The sequence below is a fragment of the Lepidochelys kempii genome, chromosome 17 (genome assembly GCF_965140285.1).
Source record: "Lepidochelys kempii isolate rLepKem1 chromosome 17, rLepKem1.hap1, whole genome shotgun sequence".
In the NCBI taxonomy this organism is placed as follows: Eukaryota; Metazoa; Chordata; order Testudines; family Cheloniidae; genus Lepidochelys; species Lepidochelys kempii.
In genome coordinates, this window is record NC_136396.1 from 1443516 (window position 1) to 1470585 (window position 27070).

The 27070-nt window shown below is 62.3% G+C and overlaps 1 protein-coding gene across 4 annotated transcripts; it reads right to left on the reverse strand.

The window, feature by feature from the left end:
* Positions 1-1328: 1328 nt before the first annotated feature.
* BLTP2 (bridge-like lipid transfer protein family member 2) lies at positions 1329-26681 on the reverse strand. 4 transcript variants are annotated; one of them, XM_073315103.2, is made up of 39 exons: positions 26565-26677; positions 24906-25035; positions 23187-23236; positions 22724-22886; positions 22510-22628; positions 21955-22015; positions 21366-21576; positions 20992-21115; positions 20406-20530; positions 20150-20217; positions 19882-20030; positions 18863-18981; positions 18283-18446; positions 17803-18067; positions 17387-17592; positions 15878-16964; positions 15382-15573; positions 14637-14839; positions 14438-14556; positions 14142-14362; positions 13630-13820; positions 13338-13437; positions 13052-13254; positions 12407-12689; positions 11952-12109; positions 11518-11724; positions 11115-11214; positions 10564-10746; positions 9869-9990; positions 9632-9787; positions 9427-9539; positions 8999-9179; positions 8825-8911; positions 8552-8662; positions 8208-8343; positions 7029-7153; positions 6551-6652; positions 5731-5865; positions 1329-1962 (listed from the first exon to the last, which is right to left on the reverse strand). In XM_073315103.2, exons 1-39 carry the CDS (start codon positions 26624-26626, stop codon positions 1777-1779), a joined length of 6717 nt encoding a protein of 2238 aa, XP_073171204.2. In that variant the 5' UTR covers positions 26627-26677; the 3' UTR covers positions 1329-1776. The 4 variants fall into 4 exon arrangements, with proteins under 4 accessions (XP_073171204.2, XP_073171203.2, XP_073171205.2 ...); XM_073315102.2 differs by having other exon boundaries at positions 20406-20545; XM_073315104.2 differs by lacking the exons at positions 24906-25035; positions 26565-26677 and adding an exon at positions 24707-24880 and having other exon boundaries at positions 20406-20545.
* Between the last annotated feature and the right edge of the window lie 389 nt (positions 26682-27070).

Here is a 27070-nt window from a genome sequence, read left to right on the forward strand (position 1 = left end):
GCCCCGCCCACAGACAACGCAGAGAGCCCGCTACCCCTCCATTGCCACGCGAGTCCCGCCCTGCACACGGACAATGCAGAACCCGCTACCCCTTCATTGCCCCCCACACACACATAACGCAGAGAGCCTGTTACCCCTTCATTGCCATGCGAGCCCCGCCCATTTGCTTGTTCGCTCCTTATGGGATGCACCCAGTGGCTGTTTCTTCAGGACAATTTGCCCTAGGCTATGCCCACCTCCTGGATATTAATCAGTTTCCAGGAGCCAGGCCAAGCAGGGCCATAAGGGGCCCCAGGCTGATGGGCCCCAGGGCAGGCATGGGCCCTGCTGGCTCTGGCTTTAGCTGCCCCAAGCACTGCAGCAAGGGCAGGGACATTGCTCAGGTCATGCTGTACAGACTGAGTTCCATGGTTCATCCTCCTCCCTCAGCCACCAGCTGCTTCTGCTGCTCATCGCAAGGAGGGTCTCAGCCCCTGTGGACACAGGACCCATCCAAGGCCCCCGGCCCACAGACAATAACCAGCCTCCGGAGCTCATGCTCTCTCCTGGGCGCCTGCTGGCAGGAAGATACTGTGGGAAGGAGAGCCTCTGACCACCGCGATAGATGGGAGGGATGGGTGCCACTGAAAACAGAGCTGCAGGCTAGTGCGGCCCCAGCAAGGTCTGCGCCCAGCTGCCCAGTGCAGCATGGGGCTTCCCTAGCCAGAACAGCACCGAGAGGCCCAGCACAGAGCAGGGGGAATGCACTGAAAAAAAAGCCACCAAGCTCCTGTTTATAAAGCAGCCGGAGCAGAGGCAGGTGATAGGGACAGCACCACAGCTGGGAGAATGGAAAAGTTACATACAAGCAGGGTGAAGCCAAGGGGTGTTCATGTTTACTAACCCAGGGGGCAGCTCACAGGAAAGGTTCCTACCCCTAGGCAGTAATCTGGACTCAGGCTGGATAAACAATCCAGGAAAGTGGAGGGTGGGGGGTAACAGATCAGCTCAGTCACCTCCAGCTGCGCCTCACCCCCAGCCGTCCCCCGGCTGCCTGGGGAGCTGGGACTCACAGACCAAGCAAACCCCACAGCAGGGCTGCAGCACGGACAGCAGTGTCCTGCTAGGGGCTCGGAGGAACGGAGCAGGCGAGGCTGCAGGCTGCACCAGAGAGCAAGGGGAAAACCAGGGGAAAGCAGCTCAGCGGGCCGTGAGGCCCCAGGTCTCTGGGTGGGGGAGCAGGCCCAGGCTGAGCCCAGGTGCTGGTGGCAGGCTGGTAGGCCGCTGGGCCCTGGCTCCCGCCCTCTCCCAGCTGGGGAACTGATCAGTAACACCAGGACAGAGGTGGGTCCAAATTAAAAGCTCTTATTTAAATTCTCCTCAGTGCCCACTTCCCAACAGTAACCAGACTGGAGCGGCCACGTTGCAGTGCGGACAGAGCTGCTGGCCCAGTGCTGCCAGTGCAGGACCCACCAGGAATAAGGAGAGTGCTCCTCGCCACCCAGGCTCTGTGCAAATGAAGGCAGCCCCAGGCCTGGGTGATGCCACCGCCCCAGCTCCCGCGGCTGGGGAGCCACTTCACGCTGCGCGGTGTCCCCCTACCGCCATGCCGCTCCCTGCCTGGACAGGGGCTCTGCCCGTGCCATCAGTCCATCAAGTTCTTGTGCCATGGCTGGGCTGTGCCACCAAGGGCCCCCACCTAGACCTGTTTGTGCCAGCTCAGGCCTGCAAAGGGGCCATGTGCCCAAGAGGTGGCAGGAGCTGCCGCGTCCCTTCCCAGCCAGACGGGTGCTGCCCTCATTTGCGCCTGCCAAAGATGGACTTCTTGCTGGGGTTCTTCTCGCCCACACTCAGGCCAATGAGTAGCCGCGCCTTCTCATCCTCCTCCTGCTGCTGCTGGATGGTCCCGTCAGATTTGTTCTCCAGCTTCCCTCGGGCCTCAGCACCAGCAGCTGGCTTCAGGCGCAACTTCTCCTTGATCACCTGCGCGGCGGAGAGAGGGTCAGGAGACAGCACGGGCGGGGGAAGGCCAAGGCTTGTCCTGGCTGCAACAGCTCAGCCACAGACCTGACTAGGGTTCGTGGCCTGGGGCTCCCCTGCACAGCCTGCCCCAGAGGCAGGGACTTAGCAGCAATCTGGGCGAGCAGAGTGAGCCTGGCAGAGACAGCAGTGCCCACTCCAGCCCGGGCATTTCCAGCAGCCCCCCAGACAGCTCATCTGCAGCCTGTCATTTAAATCCGCTTCTGTACCAAGTGACTGGCGGCCAGCTAATGTGAGGCTGATTTTTTGAAAGGCCCCAGCGGTGACCCCGGCAGTTATAGGCCGGTCAGCCTGGCTTCAGGACCGGGGAAATGGGTTGAAACTACAGTAAAGAGCAGAACTGTCAGACACACAGAGGTGAGCGTGATTTTTTGGGGGAAGAGTCAATATGGATTGTTTAAAGGAAAATCATCCCTCACCAATCTGCTAGAATTCTTTGAGAGGGTCAACGAGCATGTGGACAAAGGGGACCCAATGGATAGAGTGTACTTAGATGTTCAGAAAGCCTTTGACAAGGTCCCCCCTCACCAGAGGCTCGTAAGCAAAGTAAGCTGTCATGGGGTAAGAGGGAAGGTCCTCTCATGGATTGGTAACTGGCTAAAAGTCAGAAAACAAAGGGTAGGAATAAATGGTCAGTTTTCAGAAAGGAGAGAGGTAAATAGTGGTGTCCCCCAGGGATCCGTACTGGGACCAGTCCTAGTCAACATAGTCATAAATGATCTGGAAAAAGGGATAAGCAGCAAGGTGGCAAAATTTGCAGATGATACCAAACTACTCAAGATAGTTGAGTCCCAGGCAGACTGCGAAAAGCTACAAAAGGATCTCACAAAACTGGGTGACTGGGCAACCAAATGGCAGATGAAATTCAATGTTGATAAATGCAAAGTAATGGAAATTGGAAAACAGAATCCCAACTATACGTGTAAAATGGTGGGGTCTAAATTAGCTGTTACCACTCGAGAAAGATCTTGGGAGTCACTGTGGATAGTTCTCTGAAAACATCCACTCAGTGTGCAGCGGCCGTCAAAAAGCGAACAGAATGTTGGGAATCATTAGGAAAGGGATAGATCATAAGACAGAAAATAACCTATTGCCTCTATATAAATCCATGGTACGCCAAAGTTTGAATATTGCGTGCAGATGTGGTCCCCCCTCTCAAAAAAGATATATTGGAATTGGAAAAGGGTCAGAAAAGGGCAATAAACATGATTAGGAGTATGGAACGGCTTCCGTATGAGGAGAGATGAATAAGACGGACTTTTCAGCTTGGAAAAAAGACGACTAAAAGGGGACATGATGGAGGTCTATAAAATCGTGACTAGTGTGGAGGAAGTTAGGAAGTGTTATTTACTTCTTCTCATAACATAAGAACTAGGGGTCACCAAATGAAATGAATGAGGGAGGCAACCTAGTGACAGAGGATGTGGAAAAAGCTAATGTACTCAATGCTTTTTTTGCCTCTGTTTTCACTAACAAGGTCAGCTCCCAGACTGCTGCGCTGGGCATCACAAAATGGGGAAGAGATGGCCAGCACTCTGTGGAGATAGAGGTGGTTAGGGACTATTTAGAAAAGCTGGACGTGCACAAATCCATGGGGCCGGACGAGTTGCATCCGAGAGTGCTGAAGGAATTGGCGGCTGTGATTGCAGAGCCATTGGCCATTATCTTTGAAAACTCGTGCCGAACCGGGGAAGTCCCGGATGACTGGAAAAAGGCTAATGTAGTGCCAATCTTTAAAAAAGGGAAGAAGGAGGATCCTGGGAACTACAGGCCAGTCAGCCTCACCTCAGTCCCTGGAAAAATCATGGAGCAGGTCCTCAAAGAATCAATCCTGAAGCACTTGCATGAGAGGAAAGTGATCAGGAACAGCCAGCATGGATTCACCAAGGGAAGGTCATGCCTGACTAATCTAATTGCCTTTTATGATGAGATTACTGGTTCTGTGGATGAAGGGAAAGCAGTGGATGTATTGTTTCTTGACTTTAGCAAAGCTTTTGACACGGTCTCCCACAGTATTCTTGTCAGCAAGTTAAGGAAGTATGGGCTGGATGAATGCACTACAAGGTGGGTAGAAAGCTGGCTAGATTGTCGGGCTCAACGGGTAGTGATCAATGGCTCCATGTCTAGTTGGCAGCCGGTATCAAATGGAGTGCCCCAAGGGTCGGTCCTGGGGCCGGTTTTGTTCAATATCTTCATAAATGATCTGGAGGACGGTGTGGATTGCACTCTCAGCAAATTTGCGGATGATACTAAACTGGGAGGAGTGGTAGATATGCTGGAGGGGAGGGATAGGATACAGAAAGACCTAGACAAATTGGAGGATTGGGCCAAAAGAAATCTGATGAGGTTCAATAAGGATAAGTGCAGGGTCCTGCACTTAGGACGGAAGAACCCAATGCACAGCTACAGACTAGGGACCGAATGGCTAGGCAGCAGTTCTGCGGAAAAGGACCTAGGGGTGACAGTGGACGAGAAGCTGGATATGAGTCAGCAGTGTGCCCTTGTTGCCAAGAAGGCCAATGGCATTTTGGGATGTATAAGTAGGGGCATAGTGAGCAGATCGAGGGACGTGATCGTTCCCCTCTATTCGACATTGGTGAGGCCTCATCTGGAGTACTGTGTCCAGTTTTGGGCCCCACACTTCAAGAAGGATGTGGATAAATTGGAGAGAGTCCAGCGAAGGGCAACAAAAATGATTAGGGGACTGGAACACATGAGTTATGAGGAGAGGCTGAGGGAGCTGGGATTGTTTAGCCTGCAGAAGAGAAGAATGAGGGGGGATTTGATAGCTGCTTTCAACTACCTGAAAGGGGGTTCCAAAGAGGATGGCTCTAGACTGTTCTCAATGGTAGCAGATGACAGAACGAGGAGTAATGGTCTCAAGTTGCAGTGGGGAAGGTTTAGATTGGATATTAGGAAAAACTTTTTCACTAAGAGGGTGGTGAAACACTGGAATGCGTTACCTAGGGAGGTGGTAGAATCTCCTTCCTTAGAGGTTTTTAAGGTCAGGCTTGACAAAGCCCTGGTTGGGATGATTTAATTGGGGATTGGTCCTGCTTTGAGCAGGGGGTTGGACTAGATGACCTTCTGGGGTCCCTTCCAACCCTGATATTCTATGATTCTATTAAATGAATAGGCAGCAGGTTTAAAACAAACAAAAGGGAGTATTTCTTCACACAACGCACAGTCAACCTGTGGAACTCCTTAACCAGAGGATGTTGTTAAGGCCAAGACCATAACAGGGTTCAAAAAAGAACCAGGTAAGTCCATGGAGGATAGGTCCATCAACGGCTATTAGCCAGGATGGGCAGGGATGGTGTCCCTAGCCTGTGTTTGCCAGAAGCTGGGAATGAGCGACAGGGGATGGATCACTGGATGATTCCCTGTTCTGTTCATTCCCTCTGGGGCACCTGGCACTGGCCACTGTCAGAAGACAGGATACTGGGCTAGATGGACCTTCGGTCTGACCCAGTCTGGCCGCGCATATGTTCCCTGCCCTGCCCAGAGAGACACTCGCCATGGGCACAGGCCCAGCACAACTCAGGAGAAGATGAGGAGGGAGGGCAGCAAACTGGAACCAGACAGCAGCAGGCACCAGCGTGGGAGGGGGTATAACTCAGTCCCCAGGGCTAACAGAAAACCTGGAGCAGATCCCCCCCCTGCTCCTTCAGTTTGGGGCTCCCGCAGTGGGGGGAGGGTCCGGGCCCTTACTTGTGCTACCAATGCCTTGCGGCTGTCCCGCTTCACTGCCATAGCGAAGTCCAGCCACGTCCACGTGTTGTTGTGATACTCCAGGCACGGCAGCACCAGGTTCAGGTCACCCCAGTCCACGCTGTTCTTCTCGCCCTGCGCCAGACAACGTGTCAGACCCCGCGGCCAGAGCCAGCCAATCATGGGCCTGCGCCGCTGGCCGTGTTCCTACAGGCTCGGAGCGAGACCCAGCAGCCAGAACCCCTGGGCTCATGGGAGCGGAGACGGGCAGAGGGGACCCAGAGCGGAAACGGGGACACAGGGCCCCTGCTGAGGGCAGTGTGCTGGGGCCCAGGAATGGCCTCCTCCCCTCTGCCCCACGGCTCAGAAGAGTCATGCATCCCAGCCAGACAGACAGCAGTGACAGTGCACAGGAAGAAGGCAGGGGCTCCCTGCCCCAAGAAGGTACCAGGCACCCTGTACTACCCACGGCCCGTGGGGCAGAGAGAGGAGAGGCAGAAAGTGAATTCAGCTCAGCCCAAGCGGGCAAGGGAAAGCCGTGAGAGCAGCCCCTGGGCAGCCCTAGGGATAGGGCCAATCAAAGGGCAGGGCAGCCCCTCACACACAACCCCTCCAACTACACCCTCTGGGGCCGGCCCCACCCCAGCACATGCCAATGGCTATCCCCTCCCTCTCCAGCACCCTCCAGGGCCGGCCCCGCTCCAGCACACGCCCACGGCTGTCCCCTCCCTCCCTGGCACGGGACCACAGCTGTCCCCTCCCTCCCCAGCACCCTCGGGGTCACCCTGCCCCAGACACTGTGCTGGAGGCAGGCACTGACCTTGTAGCTGACGCAGAGTGGCACCTGTGGGATCTTGATGTAGATGAAAGAGTTGTTCATCGCCGCACGCTCCTTCATCTTGTCAATGTCGTCCACGGGGTGCTGGGAGGGACAGAGCAAGAGAAGGGGGAAGAGATGCACAGCTGGCCACTGGACCAGTGGGAAGGGGGCGGATCCAGCTCATTCAGGAGAGCAGCCAAGGCTCATCTCTCTTCCCTGCCACGTGCCAGGGGACCCAGGATGACACCCCCTGGTCTGCACCAGCTGCTCAGCATGCAAGGGGCAGCTTTGCTGACAAGTGTGAGGGTAAGTGGGTGAATCCCTCACAGCCCTGGGGCAGAACTGCCCAGCCCACTGCCCCCAGGCACTGCGGGAGCAATCGCTGGCTCTAGACTGTCTGAGCCTCAAGAGGAGCCAAACAGACGCTTCCTGGGGAGGCTTTAAAGGAGACTCCCCGCGAAAGCAGTGGGGTGGGTACCTCGGGGGCTTTCCGGAATGACCTCCTGACTCCTGACGTCCGGTTCAGTCCTTGAGCGACTCCTTTCCCTGGGCCCAGTGAGTCTTCAGCCACAATCAGCTGCCTCGGCTTCACCACGGGCATCCCTGAGAGAGAAGGGAGCACTGTGGTTATCCAGCCTGACCCACTGCAGTATCCCCACACTGATCCCTGCAGCCAGCCAGAACCCTGGCTGGACTAGGGCAGAGCTGGTAGAAACAGAGACACTCAGTGCACCACAGAGTGCACCAGGTCCTTCAGCTGGTCCAATGGTCAATGACCCTCACTGCTAAAAATGGGCACCGTATTCCCAGCGTGGCTTCAGCTCCCAGCCCCTGGGTTTCGTTCAGCCTTTGTCTGCTAGACTGAGGAGCCCTCTCCGCTCACAGACCTTCCTCCAGGTAGGTATTTACAGACCGCGATCAAGTCACTCTTCCTCTTCTCTTGGCTAGCACTGGCTGAGCTTCTCTCCCGTCACCGTAAGGCAGGTTTTCCAGACCTCGAATCGTTGCAGCTCCTTTCTGAGCCCTTCCAGCTGGCCCATGTCCTTTCTGAAGTGTGGACCCCAGCACTACCCCCGTAATGGTCTCCCATGGGCCGTATGCAGTGGGATCACCTCCCTACGCCAGCTCCATATTCCTGGGCGGATCCAGCCAAGGATTGCATTTGCCCTCTTAGTCAGCCCATCGCTTCAGCTGGTTTCCACCATGACCCCATGTTCCTATCAGAGTCCCCACTTTCCAGAACACAGCCCCCCCGTAAGTGAGAGCTGCGTTCCTGGCTCCTAGCTGGAGGACCCAGCCTTTGTCTGCATTAAAATGCAGGTTGGCCAAAGGCGCCCAGCTTCCCCGGTGATCCACATTGCTCTCAAGAACTGCCCTATCCCACCATTATCCACCACTGCACCAGTCTGGGCCTCAGCTCCAAACTTTACCCCCCAGGGATTTAATATTTTCTTCCACACCACTGACAAGAGACTGAATAGCATTGGGTCGAGATTGGACCCAGGGGACCCCACACGACGAGGAGTCCCCATTTACAATCCCCGTTGGGGGTCTCTTGGCCAGCCAGCATGTACCCCATCACTGCACTGAGTTCAACTGGGGGGGTCGAGCTGGCCTGTGCTAGGCCCCTCTCTTCCTCCCCACAGAGCACACTCACCCGTCGTCACCAGCTTGGATTTATCCTCCTCATCCCCCACCTCCTCCTCCTCCACGCTGCGGCCAGGGAAGAAGAAGCCCATCATCCTGTGGAAGAACTGGTGCGTGAGCTGGATGGTCAGGGGCACCACGTTCACCTGCAAGAGGAGCAGTACGTCAGGGGCCAGTGCACAAATCCTTGTGCCGCCCTGCAGCCCAGGGGACCCTGGCCCCCTCACCCAGATATCCAACCAGGATGGGTGCGCCTGCCCTGTTGCCTACAGCACCTCCTACTGGGGACACAGAGGAGCAGAACACCAGCCCCGGGCCTGCCTACCGACCCCTAGGATCCACCCGTAGCCTCACCTCAAAATGTTCCTTGATAGAGATGCCTCCCACTGGCGGACGGACCTTGCTGAATATCCGCAGAGCCAGCTGCCGGCCCGACTGGCAGGAGCTCTGAGGGCGCAGCGCCACCTGCAGGGCATAGATGGGGATGCAGAGACGGTGGGGGCACAGCCAGCCACAGGCCCAGCTGGACCTGGTGACCCCTCTGAAAACCCCACCCACAGGCTGGCTGCCGCCACGCCCCCGCCCCGGCCAGGGCCCCACTCAGCCTCCCGCTGGGCTGGTACTTGCCTTGTAAAGGGCGTTGGGCAGGAGGTTGTTCATGGTGACCCAGCCCAGCTCCAGGAGATGCTCTGCCGTGTCGTCCGACTTGTTCACCTGCAAACAGAGCCATCAGGCTGCGGACCCCAGCGCACCCCTTGCCTCTCCTCCTCAATGGCGGAGCCCGCCCGCTGGGCCCGGTACCTTGCTGTAGAGGAAGCGCTGCAGCTCCAGCTCAGCGATGCCCAGCTGCCCGTCTTCCTCGGTGAGGCGCCACCGCGCCTGAGCCAAGTAGAACTCGGTCCGCCGGGCCACACTCACGTCCTCCAGCTGTTTGCGCAGCTCCATCTTGTTTGCCCGCTGCAGCTGGAAATCTTTAAAACACCTGCCCAAGCAGGCGCGGGAAAGCCGTGAGAGCAGGCCCTGGGCAGCCCCGGGGCTAGGGCCAGTCGAAGGGCAGCCCCTCAGAGCAGCCTGGGGGAGAGGAGGCCTGGGAGCCCCGGGGAAGCAGAGCCGGGGGGCAGTGGCGTGGTGGCTTTGGAAGGCGGTGGGACTGGGCAGCACCAGGGGGGCAGCAGGTCTTGGGCAAGCTGCCTCCCTGCTCTGCACATCAGGCTGGTGGGGGCTGGTACCTGATGAGAATGTTCAGCTCCTCACTCTCCAGCTGCAGATCAGCCTTCTCCTGGCTCAGCTGCAACTGCAGCTTCTGGTTCAGCTCGAGCAGGTTCTCGTTCTTACTGTCATCCTGCAGGGACCGAAGAGCCGGCATCAGTCAGCACCTCCCCAGGCTAAGCAGGCCCGACCCAGGGACCTGCAGTCCGCACGCCCAGGCCTCACCTTCATGATGGAGTACATCTGCTTCTCCAGCTGGCGGATCTGGGCCACGTGCTGCCTCACGGCCTCCTGCAGGTGCAGGATGCTGCTGCGCTGCTCCTCAGGGTTGCTGGAGATCTCCAGCTGGAACCGCACCCTCTGCTTCTTCTCGCTGTGCTCCTGAGGCCAGAGAGAGACAGGAGAGGTGAGGGGTCTCTGGGGAACTCGCTACGCCTGCGCACCGCTCAGGCCCACGGGTACCTTGCGCTTGGGCTCCACGTGCAGCAGCAGGTTGTTGACGATGTCCAGGATCATGGCATATTGCGCCGGGTTGGTCGAGATCTCCAGGTCGTGGTGGATCAGCGTGAAAGTGTCGACGGCTCCTGGGGAGCGAGGAGAGGGACGGGCGTTGGGGCAGCCCCTGTGACAGCCAGGGAGTGCTAGGAGAGCACATGGGGGGTCGGTATAGTCCCTGGGAGCTGCAGAGGGAACCACCTACGGGGCTAACACACAAACAAGGGCCAGGGCTGGGGAGACCAAGTCCACCCCCTCCCCCAGGCAATGACAGCTCAGAGACGCTACACAGGCCCCAGCAGGCACAGACAAACCCGTCTCTCCAGCCCACAATGCTCTGCCACCCTGTGCCGGGCTTTGCTGGAGCGCGGCATGAATTGTGCACTTGGCTGTGAGTGCCGTTCCCTGGCCTCCGAGAACCAGGCAGAACGAACCGGAGATCAGCACCAAGAAGGGAAAGCAGAGACTGCACCCGGTGCCAGACACCCCAGGGCCCTACTGACCGGAGCCGACTGCAGCTGCCCAGCTCTGATCCAAGGGAGATACAGCCCCTGCTAAGGGTTACACGAGAATTCGGCATGTTGAGGCCTGTGGTCGTGGCCTGCCCCCAGGAGCTCCCTCCCAGAGGGGAGCAGAACGACCCAGAATGCGCAGGCCCGCACCCTCCTGTTTCTTCAGCAGATCCTCCTTCTCCTGGTTGGCTGGGGCGTCGGGTGGCTTGATCTGTGTGGCCAGCTCCGGGTCAATGTCATGGCTGTAGCTGATGTAATACATGCGACAGCTGCACCGGGAGATGATCCTCTGCACCTGCTGGGTCTGCTGGGCTTCTGAGGGGTGATTCCAGTCTGGGGGCCAAACATGGCAGCTGTCAGGGCCGGTGCTGCCACCCCCAGGTATGAGGGCCCCGATTCTCAGACAGTCTGATGCATCAGAGTGCAGGGGCAAGGGTAGGGGGCAGGGGGAAAACCTCTGGGATCTGAACACAAGGTGGGGGAAGGGGATGCACGTAAGTCCTCTGGAGAGTTACCCCAGAATGTTTCCTTGGGCAGGGACCCCAAGCCCATCCCAGCGTGGGGCGCTACAGGAGAGGGACAGAGCTCTCAGCTGGGCTGGCTCTGCTTGTCCCTCAGGTGACAGACAAGGACCAAGGGTAAAGAGAGGGCCCAGCAATCCCCGGGTGCTGGTGTGAACGATTCTCAGGCCCGAGGCTGACCTGTGGTGGTGCTGACCATGCCGCCCACGGCCTGCCCACTCTCCATCAGCTCCTGCACCGAGTCCAGGCTCCTTTGCCGATGCTCCTCGATGTTCTTCACCTGGGGCAGGAGGGACACTGGTGACTCCCCAGGCCTCGGGCCCAGCCCAGCCAGAGCTGGCCGGCTGGGGGGCTTGTCCCTGGGGCTGGCTTGGCACCCTCTCCCCCAGCTGCCTGGCACTGGGATCCTGCCCTGCCATGGATTTAGGGGGCTCCAGGGCTGCCCTCACTTTTAGGCCTCTGCGTCTCAGCACCCTGGGGCTGTGGCTGTGACAAACCCCTCCCACATGGGAGCCAAAGAGCCGCGGACCCCCTACCCCACCTGAGTTCACTCCGGCCAAGCAGCCGGCCAACAGCAACCAACCTCCAGCCACAGCTGGCCGTCCTCCCGCTCAGCGGGGCTGCTCTCAGTGGTGGCGAAGTACTGCATGCCATCCAGCAGGCAGGTCCACGAGGTCTTCTGCTTCAGGGTGTCTCCGTACCAGGCGGGGTGATGCAGACACTGCAGCAGCTGGGCCTTGGCAGCCGACACAATCACACAGCCCTCGGTTTCTGCACCACGCAGCACCATCTGCAGGGGAACAGGCCCCTAAGTGACCCTGCCAACTCCAGGACGGGGCGGCCGAGCCGGGAGATAAACCAGAGCCACGAAGGCCTGCAGTGTCTGCCCCAGCGGCAGCGCCAGGGAAAGAAAGACGCAGCTGAGTCACCACCTCTCCCAGCAGGGGGCGCTGTAGGGAGCGGGGCAGGAGCTCTGGCTGGCCTGTCCCAGAAGCAGCCTGGCTGGGACCGGGGTACCTGGCAGTTGACCAGCTCAACGAGGCAGTTGCGGGTGAAGATGTCGTCGGTCTGGCAGGCAGCGATCCCACACAGCTGCTCGCTGGCCCCCGACTCCTCCTCCGTGAAGACCACGAATTTATCTGTCTCCTCAATGAGCTTCTGCAGCATGTAGGCCCCTGGGAGCAGACGGGGGTGGCGGTCAGGGCCGAGGGAGAGGGAGCCAGCCCTTGGCCAGCTGACTGTGACGGGAGCTGAGGTGGGTCAGTATCGAGGGAGGGAGGCCCCTGGGAGCAGACGGGGGGGGTCAGGGCCGAGGGAGAGGGAGCCAGCCCTTGGCCAGCTGGCCATGGTGGGTGCTGAGGTGGGTCAGTACTGAGGCAGGACATGTGTGGAACGAGCTGTGCAGCTCTGGGGGACGGGGCTGTGTGCCGAGCGGCATCCCGAGGGTCCCACCCAGGCGGCTGGGCACTCACCCCCCGAGGAGCCTCGCTCGCTGGTGGTGCCAGTCCCCCTCTGCGGGGGAAGGGCAGCGGACAGCAGGCGTTGTTTCAGCTTCTTAGCTTGCAGCTGGGTGTCGATCTTCAACCCCTTCAGCGCCTCGGTGGACAGGTTCCGCTTGAGCACAGCCGCCTTCTTGTAGCCGTCGTAGAGGCCAAAGGCGATGTCCCGGTTGGTGGTGGTCCAGGACGCCCGCAGGTCCACCAGCTGCAGCTGGTGGGTGTGGAAGGCGTCGGCCCCATCCCGCATGGTCAGCTCCTGGAGCCAAGCCGGGGTCAGACAACGGCCAGGGCAGAGCGACTCCCCGCTCAAACCCGCCCAACAGCAGGGAGGCCCTGTGGCCAGTAGGGAGCACCCTGGCTGGGAACACCCGGGCGTCACCCCCAGCGGGGTAGCCTTGGTCATGTCACTGTCCCTCTGGGCCAGCTACCCCGCCCATGCTGAGCTCTTCGAGAGGGTGATCAGCGGCACCCAAGGCTGCTGAGTCTGCAGCCAGTGGGGCCCTGTTCAGTTTCTCCCTCATCCAGGGCTCACCCTGCAGACAGCCAGAGCGCTAGTCGCTGGCCTGTTCCCTGCCTCGGCGCGGGAGGGGTCTGCGCGCAGCGCGAGCCAGTGGGTACCTCTTCGGCCGTGCGGTTACTGTGCCGCTGGTAGGTGAGGGAGGACAGGCTCAGCAGGTGAGTTTTCTTCACCAGCGAGCCGAGCTGGTGGTCGGCGCTCTCGTCGCAGGTCGACGCCATCAGGTGCACGGTGACGAAGCTCAGGTCGCTCACCATCTGTGTGATGCTCCACTCCGAGATGAGGCGCCGCATCACCGTGCCAGCTGGGGGCAGGAGAGAGCCATCAGTGGGGGGACCTTGCCCCTCGCCCCCACCCCACCCTGCCAGGCAGGGCCCCCAGCCTCACCTTGGGGAATGAGCCGCTGAGTCCCTCGCGTGAATATGTGCCCCTGCCCACACTCCAACTGGATCCCCCGCTGCTGGGCGAAGGAGGCCCAGTAATGCACCTAAGGGAAGCAGACCCAGGGCGCTGAGCTGGGGGGGACGGGACGGGACGCAGGAGAGCAGCCGATGGGGGAGAGAGACAGCCGACGGACCTCGCCACACTGAGCTGGTGGGGGCAGGGAACGCGAGGGACCTCACCAGCCGCAGGGCCAGCCGCAGGGCCAGCCTTGCGCCGCGCAGGGGCCCGGCCTCACCTGCAGCTGGGGGAAGAGCGCCGTGTAGGAGAGCTGCTTGTAGTGCTGCCCCAGCTTCTTCTTGCCGGGCTTCATGTTGCTGAAGAGCTTCCCGCGGCAGATGGGGCGCGTCACGCTGGTCCAGGTGGCCCAGAAGTTCTGCATCCAGCGCAGAGTGCTGCTGTAGAGCAGGATCCGGGGCTGGGACAGCTCTGAGAGCAACACACGGCAGCACTGTGCACACGGCAGCCACTGCCCGGCCCCCCCGGCCCCTCCCTCGCCAGGAGCCCGCCCTCCCTGGGATGGCAGAGCCCACGAGCACTCAGCTCGTCCCCTGGCCAAGGTAGGCAGCGGGGGAGGGATACAGGGGATCTCCAAGGACCCCCCGCCTCCCAAACACAGAGCCCCAAACCAGCAGCCCCCAGAGCTCCTAGCAGGAACGGCCACGCTCCAGTCAGTGGCTGAGCAGCAGCTGGCACGGGGCCACGCTGGCTTCCAGCAGCTCTGGAGTGCCCTTGCGGGGCAGCGCTCACCCCCGCCCGGCCGGGTCAGGTCCATCCGGATGGAGAGGTTGAGGTTCTCGGAGCGGAAGGCCCGGTACGAGTCATGGTGCTGCCCCACGGGCAGCTCGGGCACGAACTCTGGGGAGCGCAGCACCACACTGTGATGGTCGTGGGGGTTCCCATGGCAAAGCCACTGCAGGTCCAGAGTCATGCAGAGCTCGGGCAGGTGGAGGAAGCAGCAGTCATCGTACCTGCTCAGGGAGAAGGTGCTGGGTTGCTCTCCAAGATCACAGCCCCCATCCCCCGCCCCCTGGGCTGACACTCACTTGGAGGCCGTGCGGACGTTGATGTCCAAGTCGCCCTTGAAGACGAATTGGCCAGGTCTCCAGAGGAAGGCCAGGTGGCTCCACTCCCAGTGCATGTTCTCGGTGGTGTTGTACGGATCCTGCAAGACACAGGCGGAGCGTGAGGCCGCCAGGCCGTGGGGGGGCCCAGGCGCCCTGGACGACCCCACGCGAGTCTCACCTCGGTGGCCAGCTGGTGCAGGTTGGCCTGCTCGATGTCCAGGTGCCAATCCCCGTGGAAGAGAAGGCGGCTCTTATCCCACCAGGGCAGGGTGGGGCTGGGATCCTCCGAGGCCTTGGTGAGGAGATCCACAGACTGGCCAATCAGGGTCCAGGCCGGGTCCCAGCATGGCCCCCAAACAATGGTGTACTGCAAGATCTCCGCTAGGGACACAGACAGCGGCTCAGGGCAGCTCCCGGTCCCTGCCCCAACCAGATACAGCCTGGCCCAAAGTTACTTTCTGCACCCTCCCTTCCACAGCGCTGCCCCAGGACCCCCAAAGCTACCCAGCGCAGCCCCACTCCAGCATCCTGACCCCAGGGGGCAGGATCCCAAACCCCAGGCACTGCCCAGTCCCTGGGGTGGGGGGAAACGTGGGCCCATCACTAATCCTCCCTCCACTCAGCTCAGAGGGGAACAAGCCTGCTTCGCACCGACCAGCACCTGCACCTCCCCCCACAATTCCCGGTGTCTTAAGCCTGGCCCAAGCTCACGGTCCAGAGTGCCAGGGATAAGGCCACCCCCAAATCAGTGTGACCCTGTCACGAGAGCGGTGCTCCTCCAGTCCCAACTGGAGCCCACATGGCCCCCCAGCCCCTCCCAGCCAACCCAGCCCAAGCTCCTTCAGCAAGAGCCAGAAGGAGCCCCACTCTGGACCCCAACCGCATGCCTGCCTGTAGGATCAGGCCCCCCAGAGCCCACTTACAGTGGAAGTCATGGTAGAACTTCAAGGGAGGCATGTTCCTCTCCACAGCAGCATCCCCCCATGGCGCTCCCAGCTTCAGCAGCTGGCGGCGGCGAGAGCAGGCCTGGCCGCTCTGCTCCGTCCCGATCAGCCGACCCGAGAGCTGCCAGTCCCGGATCTCAAACAGGTAGCGTGGGTAGTCACGGATCCGCACTGTGGGGCAGAGCCAGAGACCACGCTGACTGCCGGACCAGAGGGGAGCCTGCGTTAGACTCACCCCCAGGGTCCCTGGGAGGGGCCATGCATTCAGTGGTCTCTTCACTCTCCCCAGCCTCTGGGCAAGAGGCCGAGCAGGCAACACCCCCCGCTAGTTCAGAGGGACCCTACGTGGGGGAACCACAGTGCTTCCCACTGCATGTGGCCTGGGTGCCCGTCATGCCCCCACTTTCATGCCAGGGAACCAGAGCCCAGAGCTGACATGGCCATGGGGGCTGAGGAGCCCCATAGACACACTCACCGAAGAAGGTCTTGACGCTGCCCTTTAGCATGCGGCACCACTGGGTGACCAGTTCCAGCCCCTCGGGTGGGAAGGGGCTGACGCTGTCCAGGTCCTTCATCTGCTCCAGCACACGCTCCACGCCGTGGAAGGACTCATCAGCCAGGGCCACCAGCTCCAGGCTGGAGAGGGTCCAGGTGAGCAGAGCCTTCCGCATAGGCATGTTGGCGTACAGGCGCCGGGAGCGCTGGATGTAGATCTCTATGTTCTTCCTCTCCAGTGAGGCATAAAGCTCCTCGATCTTGCGGGCGGGCAGCAGCTCGCCATGCTGCTTGCGCAGAGCCGCCACCTTGGTGTCCAGCAGCTGCAGCCGCTTGGCGCTCTCCTTGCTCTCGTCCTTCATCAGCTCGTAGTTGTCCCGCAGCTTCACCTCAAAGACGTCGTCCAGGAAGACCCAGGAGAAGTGCTGCACCTTGAGCAGGAGGTCCGGGGGCAGGGCCGAGGTCCGGGGGCGGCCCTGCCGGTGCAGGCTCTTCAGCCACTTCTGCACGCCTATGGCCTCGTCCAGCGTGCGGGAGAAGTCGTACTGGTAGGGGAGCTCGATGACGACGCTGGCAAAGGAGAAGGCCCAGACGCGGTTCCGCAGGGTGCGCAGGGTGGGGAAGGGGCTGCGATGCAGGATCATCTCCTCCAGCTCCGGCAGCAGCTGCACCTCCACCTCCTTGAAGCTGAAGATGCTGTGCTCGTCGAAGCCGGCGGCCAGGTCAGGGCAGTAGGCATGGAGGGCACTGCCGTGCCAGCTTATCGAGACCCGCTCCGCCACCAGGCTGATGTAGCTGGCCTCAGAGACGAAGGCCGTGACCTTGGCAGAGCTCATCTCCAGCGTCAGGTTGAGGACTCTCTTTGGGAGACCCTGGGCTGGGCTGGGAGGCTTGCTGGGGCTCACTGCCTCAGCGGCCTGGAGCTCCGGGGGGAAGGAGGGAGCACCCCTTCGGCCCAAGGTGCTCTGCAGCATGTCACGGCACTGGAGCGTGGCGAGGACGTGCTCATACAGATACATGTGGTCAGGGGGGCTCCACAGAAGGGTCAGGCCCTCGCCACACTGGACCTAGGGCACAGAAAGAGGCAAGCGGGCCTGGGTCTCTGCTCTGTCAGCGCCTCTTAGCACGCCCTGGGGCCGAGAGAGCCCAGGAGGGCCAGAGCAGGCAGGGGCCGAGCGAGCTCCCCCACTGCTCTGCTGGCCACCTCACTCCTGACCCCCCCTCCCCCCTCCCCAGCCCTGCTACATGCTGCAGCAGAGGCCTCCAGCCACAAGGCAGGGTGTGACACGGATGCACAGGGCCTAGGCTGAGAGCCCATCGCTCGCCCTCACCTGATAGCCCCACTGAAGTCCCAGTGTGAGTGGGACGATGAGCAGGTGCCCTGACCTGATTGGTCACTCAGCCCCCTCCGACTCAGCCCACGGGCACATCTTTTGCCTGGCACTGCCATCCCAGATTGCCCTCTGCCAGGACAGCGGCCAGCACCTACCTCCAGGGCGTGGACACTACTGTGGTAGGTGAAGGAGAGCATGGAGATGCTGAGGATGGGGCAACGGATGGCTGGGGCTTTGCAGCAGGGCTGCATCTTCTCAGAAATGCTCTTCACCAAAGCCAGCGCCATGCCCTGGATGCTAACAGTGCAGCTCTCAGCACTGCCCAGGGCAATCAGCGTGTCCAGCCTCACCTCCAAGGAACCTGGCAGAAACAGGAGGTTATCTCTGGGGGCAGGACAGGGCACAGCCCTCGAAGTCCCCCGCACTGGGCAGTGCAGGGAGGACCAACAGCTGCCGACAGCCAGGACGAGACAAGGACTACTGCCTCCGTCTGGCTGGCGCAGAAGGTCCTGCGGGATGGCTGCCCGCCCATGGTGCTGCCCCCGCCAAGCAGCCCCACCTGGTCACTTACCCACCAGGCTGGACAGTGTGAACAGGTTCACATCCTCCACCTTCAGGTCCACCTTCCAGAGCAGGCCTGCAGACTCCCCCAGGGAGGGGGCTGGCTCCACCAGAGGCTCTGCTGGGCTGGCCCCTGGGTGCAGCAGGGACAGGACCCTGGAGAGGCACTTGGTGCAGGTGTCCGACGACTCCACCTGCAGCCCCTGGATGGTGCAGTCCAGGAAGAGCGTGTCTGCCTGGGCGCTGGACATGCCCAGGGGCTGGTTGTAGCTGCCCTGCAGGGAGCACAGTCCAGTCACTGGCTGGCAGCTCGGAAACTGCCACATTCCCACTCCCAGCCCAGCCCAGGCAGAGCCCCTCCCCACTGCAGGGTCCGGGGGGGAAGGAAGCGCCTCCCCACTGCCTCACAAGGGAGCCGCGCCCATGCCTGTTGGGGCGGTGGGGGGGAGCTGATCCTCCCTCCCCCGCTCTGGCGGGCCGCCCCTCTCACCTGCAAGTTGAAGGAGTCAAGGATGAGGGCCTCTCCCCACACGTGCATGCTGGGTGGGTGCGGGGCTCTCTGGATGTGCGAGTCGTTCCCCACGCGCCAGCACAGGTGGTCGATGGCCAGCACTCCCCGCTGGTGCACGCTCTGGGGGCGCAGGTGCTGGTAGTCTGAGGGCACAGAGCAGGAGGTGAGCATGGGCCGGGGCCCTCCGGACGCCCCGCTGGAGTGTGCGAGGCAGGGGCCAGCGTGCTCCCCTGGGGCTGCGGACCAAGCTGCTACCTCACCCCCGGAAACAATCCTGACCCAGACCCAGGAGCTGAGGAACTGCTGCAGAGCAGTGCCCATCCAGGCCTCCCCGCCAGGCTGGAGCACCCATTCCCATCACCTTCTGCCCCTCCACGCCATGCCAGAGGGCCCCAGCCCAGACCTGCCTCTTCTCTGTCAGCTGCAGGCACTGCCCTGGGAGCCACAGAGCCCTTTCCAAAGCAGAGGAGGGGCCCCATGGGCATGGCAGCAGCCAAAGCCCAGGCCGTGCTCTGCCCAGGCTGGGTTGCATCCGCCCTGTCACGTCTCAGGCTCCTACCTGCAGAGACGGTGTTGAAGCCCAGTGCGAAGGGTGGCGTGTCCCCCAGCTGCACAGAGATGCTGACGTTGGATAGAGAGGCAGAGAGGATGATGGGAGCCAAGATCTGGGGGCAGCTCCTGCCAGAGGGTGAAGAGCGCCATGGGATTAGTGAGCCCAAGCCCCCCTGCTACAGAACAGGGCTGGAGGGAGCTCCTGTCCCAGGGCCACAGCAGGCCACATGCCAGCCCAGCCCCAAGGGCTGCTTCTCGCCTGCAGAGAGGCCAAGCTGCGCAGCTCCTGCTGAGTGGAGGGAACCAGGCCATGCTCTGGGCCAGGGCAGGAATGCTCCATGGGGCAGGTATCACACCGCTCGCGGCACTTCTGGGGCCCGCCCGGTACAGTTTCTGGCTCACCACTGGCTGGGGTTGGCAGGCAGCTCCACGGAGGTAGGTTACCACAGCTCCTCCCACAGGGCTCAGCGAGGTGAGTCCCTCAGGTGATAGTCCCCGGGGGGGCTGCATTTACTGCTTCCCAGAGCCCAGCACACAAAGAAAAGGCTTTTTGCATAAAGGACCCCCAGGCCTTCCTGTGACTCAGAGCCAGCCAGGGCCCCACAATGCAGCAGGGCTGGTAAGGGTTTGGCTAGGGCCCCTCAGGCTGCTGGCTGACCCAGGCACGTGGCCCCAACCTGGGGTGGATTGATGTTCTCTCAGCACTGCTTTTCCCCTACGAAGAAAGGCATTCGCTTTGTGGGGGCTAGCTGGCGACTGGCAGACATCCGTGTAGCCCCTGAAGAGAGGTAGCCCCGTCTGGAGGGTGAGACCTGGGCCTCCCCATGGTTGGGAGCCTGCAACCTTAAGTGGATACCCTGGAGGAAGCTGGCGGGGAAGGGAAGGTGCAGTTAACCCTCAAACCGCGGCACTCTGTGTGCTCTGCCCATGCTCCGAGGGAGGTGACCATGGCTGCTGAGCACCCTAGCTGGAGACCAGGGGGTGGTTAACGACACCAGCCATCACCCTCCCTGGGTCCATATGTACCTTCGCCTGTGGCTCTGGAGGGGGGCCGGTACTCCTGGGCCCCGGCACTCCTGGGCCAGCGCGGTGAGCCAGTGAGAGAACTCTTGGTGGCGATAGTGGACAATGCAGGTATTGAGCAGAACAGCAACTGACAGGTCTATGGCCGTGACCTAGAGATGGGGAGAAGGGAGGTGTGAGCAAGACCTCTTCCCCGCTGCTCACGCGCATGTCAGCAGGCCCAGCCGGCTCGGTAGGTGCCAGGACACAGCCGCCAGAGTCACGCACTCACCTGCACGCTGGCTTTCAGGGAGTTCAGGCACACGATACGCTGGCGGCTCTGGGACAGCAGCAGGCCATCTGTGGGGAGAAGGGGCGGCCATCACCAAGCAGAGCTATGGGCGTTAGCCAGCCACCCCCACGCACATGCTGCGGAGCTGGAGTACCCAGCCCCACCCATTGGGGCAGAGAGTGGTGTGGATCTCCCTTCCTCCTCCCGCAGTCCCCTGGACAGAGCCACTCCTCCCGCAGCAGCCCCCCGCACTCGCCTTCCAGCAGCAGCTCAGTGCTCATCTGGCCCAGGTCGGAGGTGGGCATGAAGTTCCGCAGCGGGATCTGCTCCTCGTCTCGCTGATACAGGAACTGCAGCAGCTTCAGGGTCCACGTGAGGTGCCTGAACCCACAAGAACTGGAGCCAGGCAGAGTCACAGGACACCCAGAAGGGAGCCACAGCTCCACCACCCAGCCCCTCCTGCCCTGCCCACTGGTGGCCAGCATAGATCCCGGGCACGGCCCAGCCCTGCCCCATCACTGCCAAGCCCAGCCCGTGGCAGAGCGCTCCTCACGGCCTCAGAAGGGAGGGGCGACCAAGGGAGCACAGGCCATGCTCATTCTGCCCCCACTCCAGAGCCACCCGGAGCCTGGCCCATGGCCTTCTCACCCACAGCAATCCTGCCTCCCCCAGGGACCACTCACGTCTGGACCCTGCTGGCTGGAGGCCCTCAGGGAGGGGATGCCCAGCAGAGGGCAGCCAGGGGAGAGGCATGGGCCTCAGGAGGGCGCCTGCAGGCGGGAGGGATAGCAGAGCCGCTGGGCTGGGCATTCGGGCCTGTCATGGTGCCAGCTCCCCATTACCTCTGCTGGCTGTTCACAGACAGCACCACGTTGGTGTTCTCCAGCTCCACCTTCGCCTTGCTGGGGATGAGCTGCAGAGTGTGCAAGCTCAGCAGGGGCAGAGACTTTGGGGCCTCCCCGGGGCCTGGGAGCAAGGGATAGACCTGGTCACAGGCAGGAGTCTCACCCCAGAGCTCCCCACTCCCCCCAGCAGGAGGCAGCAATGGCCTGACCTGCCCAAGAGGACCCCTGGCTGGGACCCAAGACAGCATAAACCACCCCATGCCCATTCTGCCAGACGCATTCTCAGAGGTGCAGGGAACATGGGGGTCCCAGGGCACCCTCTCCCTTCCCCGCAGCCCCCCGAGACTTCCCAGGGAACATGGCTGGCCGACCTGGGGCCAGGCAACCTGGCTGGTCCCCTGCGCCGCTGCGTCTCACTCCGTTGGCTGCCCGGCGCAGCAGCTCGCTGCAGAACAGCCCCTCATGCAGCTCTGCATGCAGGGTCCACACGCCCAGGGTGATGCCCACCAGCTGCCGTTTGCTCACGTTGACCTCCATGGAGAAGGTGAGAGCCAGCACCAGCTCTGCCAGGCATGTGTCATCCTGCATGGGGGGCAGAGGGTCAAGGAGAGCGAGATGACATCACAGGGGAGGGAGCCCATGGTGATGGGGGCAGCTTCTAGCCACTCCATTTATGTGCATCGGGTGCAGCCCTGCAGCCCACAACCGGTGCCCACAGGCAGCCTGGTCACAGTGCAGAAAGCAGGAGGTTGCAGTGTCCTACACCCCCCCGAGGCTACAGCCCCACCTGGCAGCATCGCTCGCCGGGCTCCAGGACTGGCCAGCATCTCCAGCTGGGAGCCCCTGTGGTTCACGCCATGCCTCCTGGTGCCACACCGGGTGGGCTCAGGTGATAGGCAGCATGAGCTCCCCAAGAGCAGGGGCTGGGCAGCTGCAGGGCCCCCCACCCTGGATACTCACCAGCTGGCTGCTCTTCAGCACCTTGCTGTTCACCTGGGACAGGGTCACCTCACAGTCCAGGCTGGGGGGAGAGCAGAAGAAAGCTCAGCTCAGACCTGCCAGGCACAGAGGGGCCCTGCTGCCCCCTAGCCAGGTCTTTCCAACTTGGGGTCTGTGCTACAGCCCCCGGAGCATCCACCCTAGAGTTGGACCATGCAGCAGGAGGCTGCCACCCGCAAGAACCAGGCATCACACAGGGGTTGGGATGGTCTCAGTCCCAGGAGGGAGAGGGTTAGGGTGCCATGCTCCTGGGGCGCCCTCCAGTGGCTAGAGAGAGCTGCTGACCAAGAGGGAGGGGGTAGAAGATGAGGATTTTAACAGCCCTTGGGAGGGTGGGCGGAAAGGATGTTGCCAGGCAGGAGTCCCAGTAGCAGGCCCCCAGCCCAGCTCTACAAGGCACGGGACGGGAATGGTCTCCCAGGACAAAGGCCACAACAGAGCTCTCGTGAGCCAAGGGAGCTGTACGTGGTTGTTACCCAGCCCTGGTCCCACAGGCCAGAGCAAGGGTGGAGTTACCGCTTCCCGTCGCTGTCCAGCAGCAGGCGCGTCCTGGTGAGCTGGATGTGCCACAGGGACTCGGAGGTGGCCACGTGCAGAACCATGATGTTGATGGACTCCACGTGAATCGAGAAGAGCTGGGAGCAAAGGGGCCATAGTGAGGAGCGTCTGCCAGGAGCTAGGCCTGCTCCCCGCCCACCCTCCTCCTAAGATCCAGCACATGGAGACTCACCTGGCTCAGGACTCTCAGCAGGGAGGGTTTAATGGGCAGGTCCCCCTTGTTCTCCTCTCTGCCGCCCTCAGCTGGAGCCTCAGGGACTGGGGACCCTGCCGCTGGTGCCTTCTGGAGATCCACGCGGACCCGCACCTCGCCGAAACACAGCGCGAGGTAGCGTCTGCGCAGAGGAACAGCAACAGCACGCATTACTGCAGCTTAACACAGCCTGGAGTCCCTCCCCTACATCAGCCCAGCCACCCATAGTGCCCCCATGTCCTGCCCCCACACAGTCTGCGCAGCCAGGGGAGTCACAGCTGGTCACTCCTTACGGCAGAGAGCAGGAGAATGTGACCTGCCGCAGCAGGCCGACGCCTACGGGCAGAGCTGGGGGACCCTGGCAAGGCAAGTGGAGTCAGGGTCTAGCCACGCTCCCAAGCACAGAAAGGAGAGCGAGGAAAGAGCCAGGGTGGGTACTTACGGCAGCTCGTGGCTCAGGAGTTTACTGGAGATCCAGACATTGTCAATCTCCTGCAAACGGACAGACAAAAAAGTCAGTGGAGCTACAGAGCCTAGCCCCACCCTGTAATGCTCACCCGTCCTGTGTTCTCTCCCCCCACTCCCAGCTCCCATTCAGCTTGCCAGCACACGGACTAGCTGGCATCACACTGTGCAGATGGGCGAGCATCAGGGTTTGAGTACGGGGGGAGGAAGGGCCTAGGGCCAGCAGTGGGGCTAGGTGGAAAGGACTAGCCACGTGGGGATTCACTCCAGTGGCTGCATGAGCGGTTGCCATGGGATGTGAGACCTCAGCGGGTCACTGTGGGGGAAGGCAGAGGCCTCGCATACCCGGAGGAGCTGATCCCCGTCACTCTGAGCGCCTCTAGTACTACGCCTAGGGGAATTCTGCACCACTAGGAGTGCGCAGAATTCATGTTCCCCGCAGATTTCTTTGCTTCCCTGCAGAAAAATGACTTTCTGATGGGGAAGCAAAGGGAAGCTGCAAGAGGAGTCACGCACCACTCCCTAGCAGAGCAGATTCATCATTTCAGGCACCCGGAGCAGCCAGCAGAGAGGTAAATCACTGCAGGGCTGGGGACACCCCAGCCAGTGGCTCCCACTCTAAGCTGGGATCAGCTGCTCGTCCCAACTGCGCTGGAGGCAGAAGAGGACAGGACTTCCTCTTTCCCTGCAAGGAGTGGCTGGGGCTGGGTCAGACCCACCCCCAGCTGCAGGAAGCTCAACATCCTCCCCTGCTTCCTGCCCCCATTGCTTCTCAGCTGCGGGGGAGGGAGGGGTCACTCTTCAGCAAGTTGCTCCCCCATCCTCCTGACCCCTGTGCATCCAGACCTCCCATACTCACTGCCAAGCCAGAACCCCCCTAGCCCTCCATACCCGAACCCCACCCTATTGAACCTCAACCCCTGCCTCTGGAGCCCCCTGCACCCAGACCCCCTCCCTCACGACCCCCACCCCTGCACCCAGGCCACCCTGTACTGAGCTCCCTGCACTCAACCCCCCACCCTGATAAGTACCCTCCTGCACCACCCTGAGCCCCCACATCCAGACCCCCAGGCCACTGACCCCCAACTAGCTGCACCCAAAACCCCATCACACCAAGCCCTATGCCCCCAGCACCCACACTCCCCTGCTGAGATCTCCACACCCAGACCCCTCCGCTGAGCCCCAACCACCTTCACCTGGAAGCCCCTGCAGAGTCCCCTTGCCCCTGCACCTGGAACCCCCCCAACGAGCCCCTGTGCATCCAGATCCCCCCACACCGAGACCCCCCGCTGAGCTGCCTGCCCCCAGATTGTCCCACACAGAATCCTCGGACCCCACACCTGGATTCCCCCCACATGAGCCCCTCCACACTTGGATCCTGTCTGGTTGAGTCTGCCCACCCACAGCTGGTGTGTCTGGCAGAGAGGGGCAGGGCCTCAGAGTGTTTCTGGGGCAGGCCCAGGCCTTGTGCTGAGTCAGGGTCGGGTGCAGCCTCACCGCTGAGTCTGTGTCCCTGGGGTGGGGAAGCTGCAGGGTGATCTCCCACCTTCGTGCAGCCAGCGGTCTGTGCTCCCCACCTCCATACTGGAGCCTCTGCATTTATTTATTGACAAATAAAACTTGCAGAATTTTAAAATATCATGCAAGGAATTTTTAATTTTTTGGCGCAGAATGCCCTCAGGAGTATAGTACCCACCACCGTCTGCTGCTCCTGCTGGAACTTAAGGCTGATGTTTTGGAGCCAAAAGAACCCAAAGGAACCAATCTTCAGCTCTGCCCGGAGCCTCTGACGACACCAGTTAGTGGCCAGTCGGCACACAAGCCACCTGCAGGCAAGTCAAAGAGAGATCGGGTAAATGCCAGGTCTCCGAGCGGGTAAATGCCAGCTCTCCGAGAGCCCCCGGAGGGCCTCCCTGTCACTCCCAATCTGAACACTTGTCCCACCCTCTGCTTGCAGCTCAGGAAACAACTCACCTCGCTGTAGGTCCAGCAGCAGCTGGATTAATCACAGCCCCATGGAACAAGCCCTGGGCAGGGACTTGATCACTGAGTCTCTGCAGCACCCACTGCCACAGGGCCCTACCCCTGAGTGGGGCATTGCCACAATATAAAGAGTAAATGTTGTGTGCCAATGCGGGAGTGGCACAGAGTCTGCGTTTGAACACGCCATGGCCTGGGCAGTGCCAGCCGGAGGGGGAAGCAGGGGGGCCACGACGCCTGTGCCCAGAGCCAGGCACACAATGGCCTGGGCAGTGCCAGGCAGGGTGCTTAGGGGAGCCTCAATCGGTCTCTTCTGAGGGGGCGCACAGAAACCCAAGTCCAGGGTGTCTGGGGCAACGGACAACTCCCCAGCTGCACAGTCCTGGCCCCCAATTCACCTCTGGGGAAATGTGCTGGGGCCTCAAGGCTGGGGGGCCTGGTTCGTGGGGTGATGGGGGCCCCCAGGGAACCCACCCCAGCCACTAGAAACGGCAGCTGTTCCAGTGTGCAGCAACTACACTCTGGGGTACCCGGACACCAGCACCTGCCCCCTTAGCGCCTAACGCTGCCCCTCACTCCCTCCCCATGTCCTCTGTTCCCCCACCTATGCTTGCCCCACACCCACATGCCAGCCCCCCCGCTCACCCCACACGCACCCCAGCCCTGGCTCACCAGCCCCCCAACACCGCGCACACACACCCTGGCCCCCCGCTCACCGGCCCCCACGCTCACCCACACACACTCCGCCCCCCCGCTCACCCTCCAGCCCCCCCCGCTCGCCCGCTCACTGGCCCCCCCAACCCCCGGCCCCCCCGCTCACCCACACACACTCCGCCCCCCCACTCACCCTCCAGCCCCCCCCCGCTCGCCCGCTCACTGGCCCCCCCCAACCCCCGGCCCCCCCGCTCACCCACACACACTCCGCCCCCCCACTCACCCTCCAGCCCCCCCCCGCTCGCCCGCTCACTGGCCCCCCCCAAACCCTCGCCCCCCCCGCTCACCCCCACACACTCCGCCCCCCCGCTCACCCTCCAGCCCCCCCCAACCCCCGGCCCCCCCGCTCACCCTCCAGCCCCCCCCCGCTCGCCCGCTCACTGGCCCCCCCAAACCCTCGCCCCCCCCGCTCACCCCCACACACTCCGCCCCCCCGCTCACCCTCCGGCCCCCCCCAACCCCCGGCCCCCCCGCTCACCCTCCAGCCCCCCCCCGCTCGCCCGCTCACTGGCCCCCCCCAACCCCCGGCCCCCCCGCTCACCCACTCCAGCCCCCCTCCACTCACCCCACACCCTCCCTGGCCCCCCACACACCAGCCCCCCCCGTTCACCCCCCCGACACCCGGCCCCCCCGCTCACCCACCCCCGGCCCCCCCGCTCACCGGCCCAGCACCAGCGCGCCCAGCAGCAGGGCGAGCAGCGCGGCGAGCGGCGGCGGCAGCATCGCGATCGCGGCCCCGGCCCCGGCCCAGGAGCCGCCTCTGCGGGGCCGACCTGCCGCGAACCCGGAGGGCGGCGCCGGGAAGGCGGAGCGGCCGGGCCGACAGGGGCCTTCCCGGAGTGACGGGCCCGGACCGGCTCCGGGCGGGGCGCTGGAGGGATCGGCTCCGGGGGGGGCCGGCTCCGGGGGGGGGGGCCGGCTCCGGGGGGGGGGGCCGGCTCCGGGGGGGGGCTCTGGGGCTCGGCTCCGAGGGGGGGCGCTTGGGGGGTCGGCTCCGAGGGGGGGCGCAGGGGGGGTCGGCTCCGAGGGGGGACGCAGGGGGGCTCGGCTCCGATGGGGGGCGCAGGGGGGGTCGGCTCCGAGGGGGGGCGCTTGGGGGGTCGGCTCCGAGGAGGGGCGCTGGGGGATCAGCTCCGAGGGGGGACGCAGGGGGGCTCGGCTCCGATG

Coding starts and splice junctions, on each gene's coding strand:
- BLTP2 (XM_073315102.2), bottom strand. CDS start 26,626: ATGCTGCCGCCGCCGCTCGCCGCGCTGCTCGCCCTGCTGCTGGGCGCG. Junction 25,036..26,564: donor GGCGCGCTGGTGCTGGGCCG/GTGAGCGGGGGG, acceptor ACTTGCCTGCAG/GTGGCTTGTGTGCCGACTGG. Junction 14,840..15,381: donor GTTCTACCATGACTTCCACT/GTAAGTGGGCTC, acceptor CTGTGTCCCTAG/CGGAGATCTTGCAGTACACC.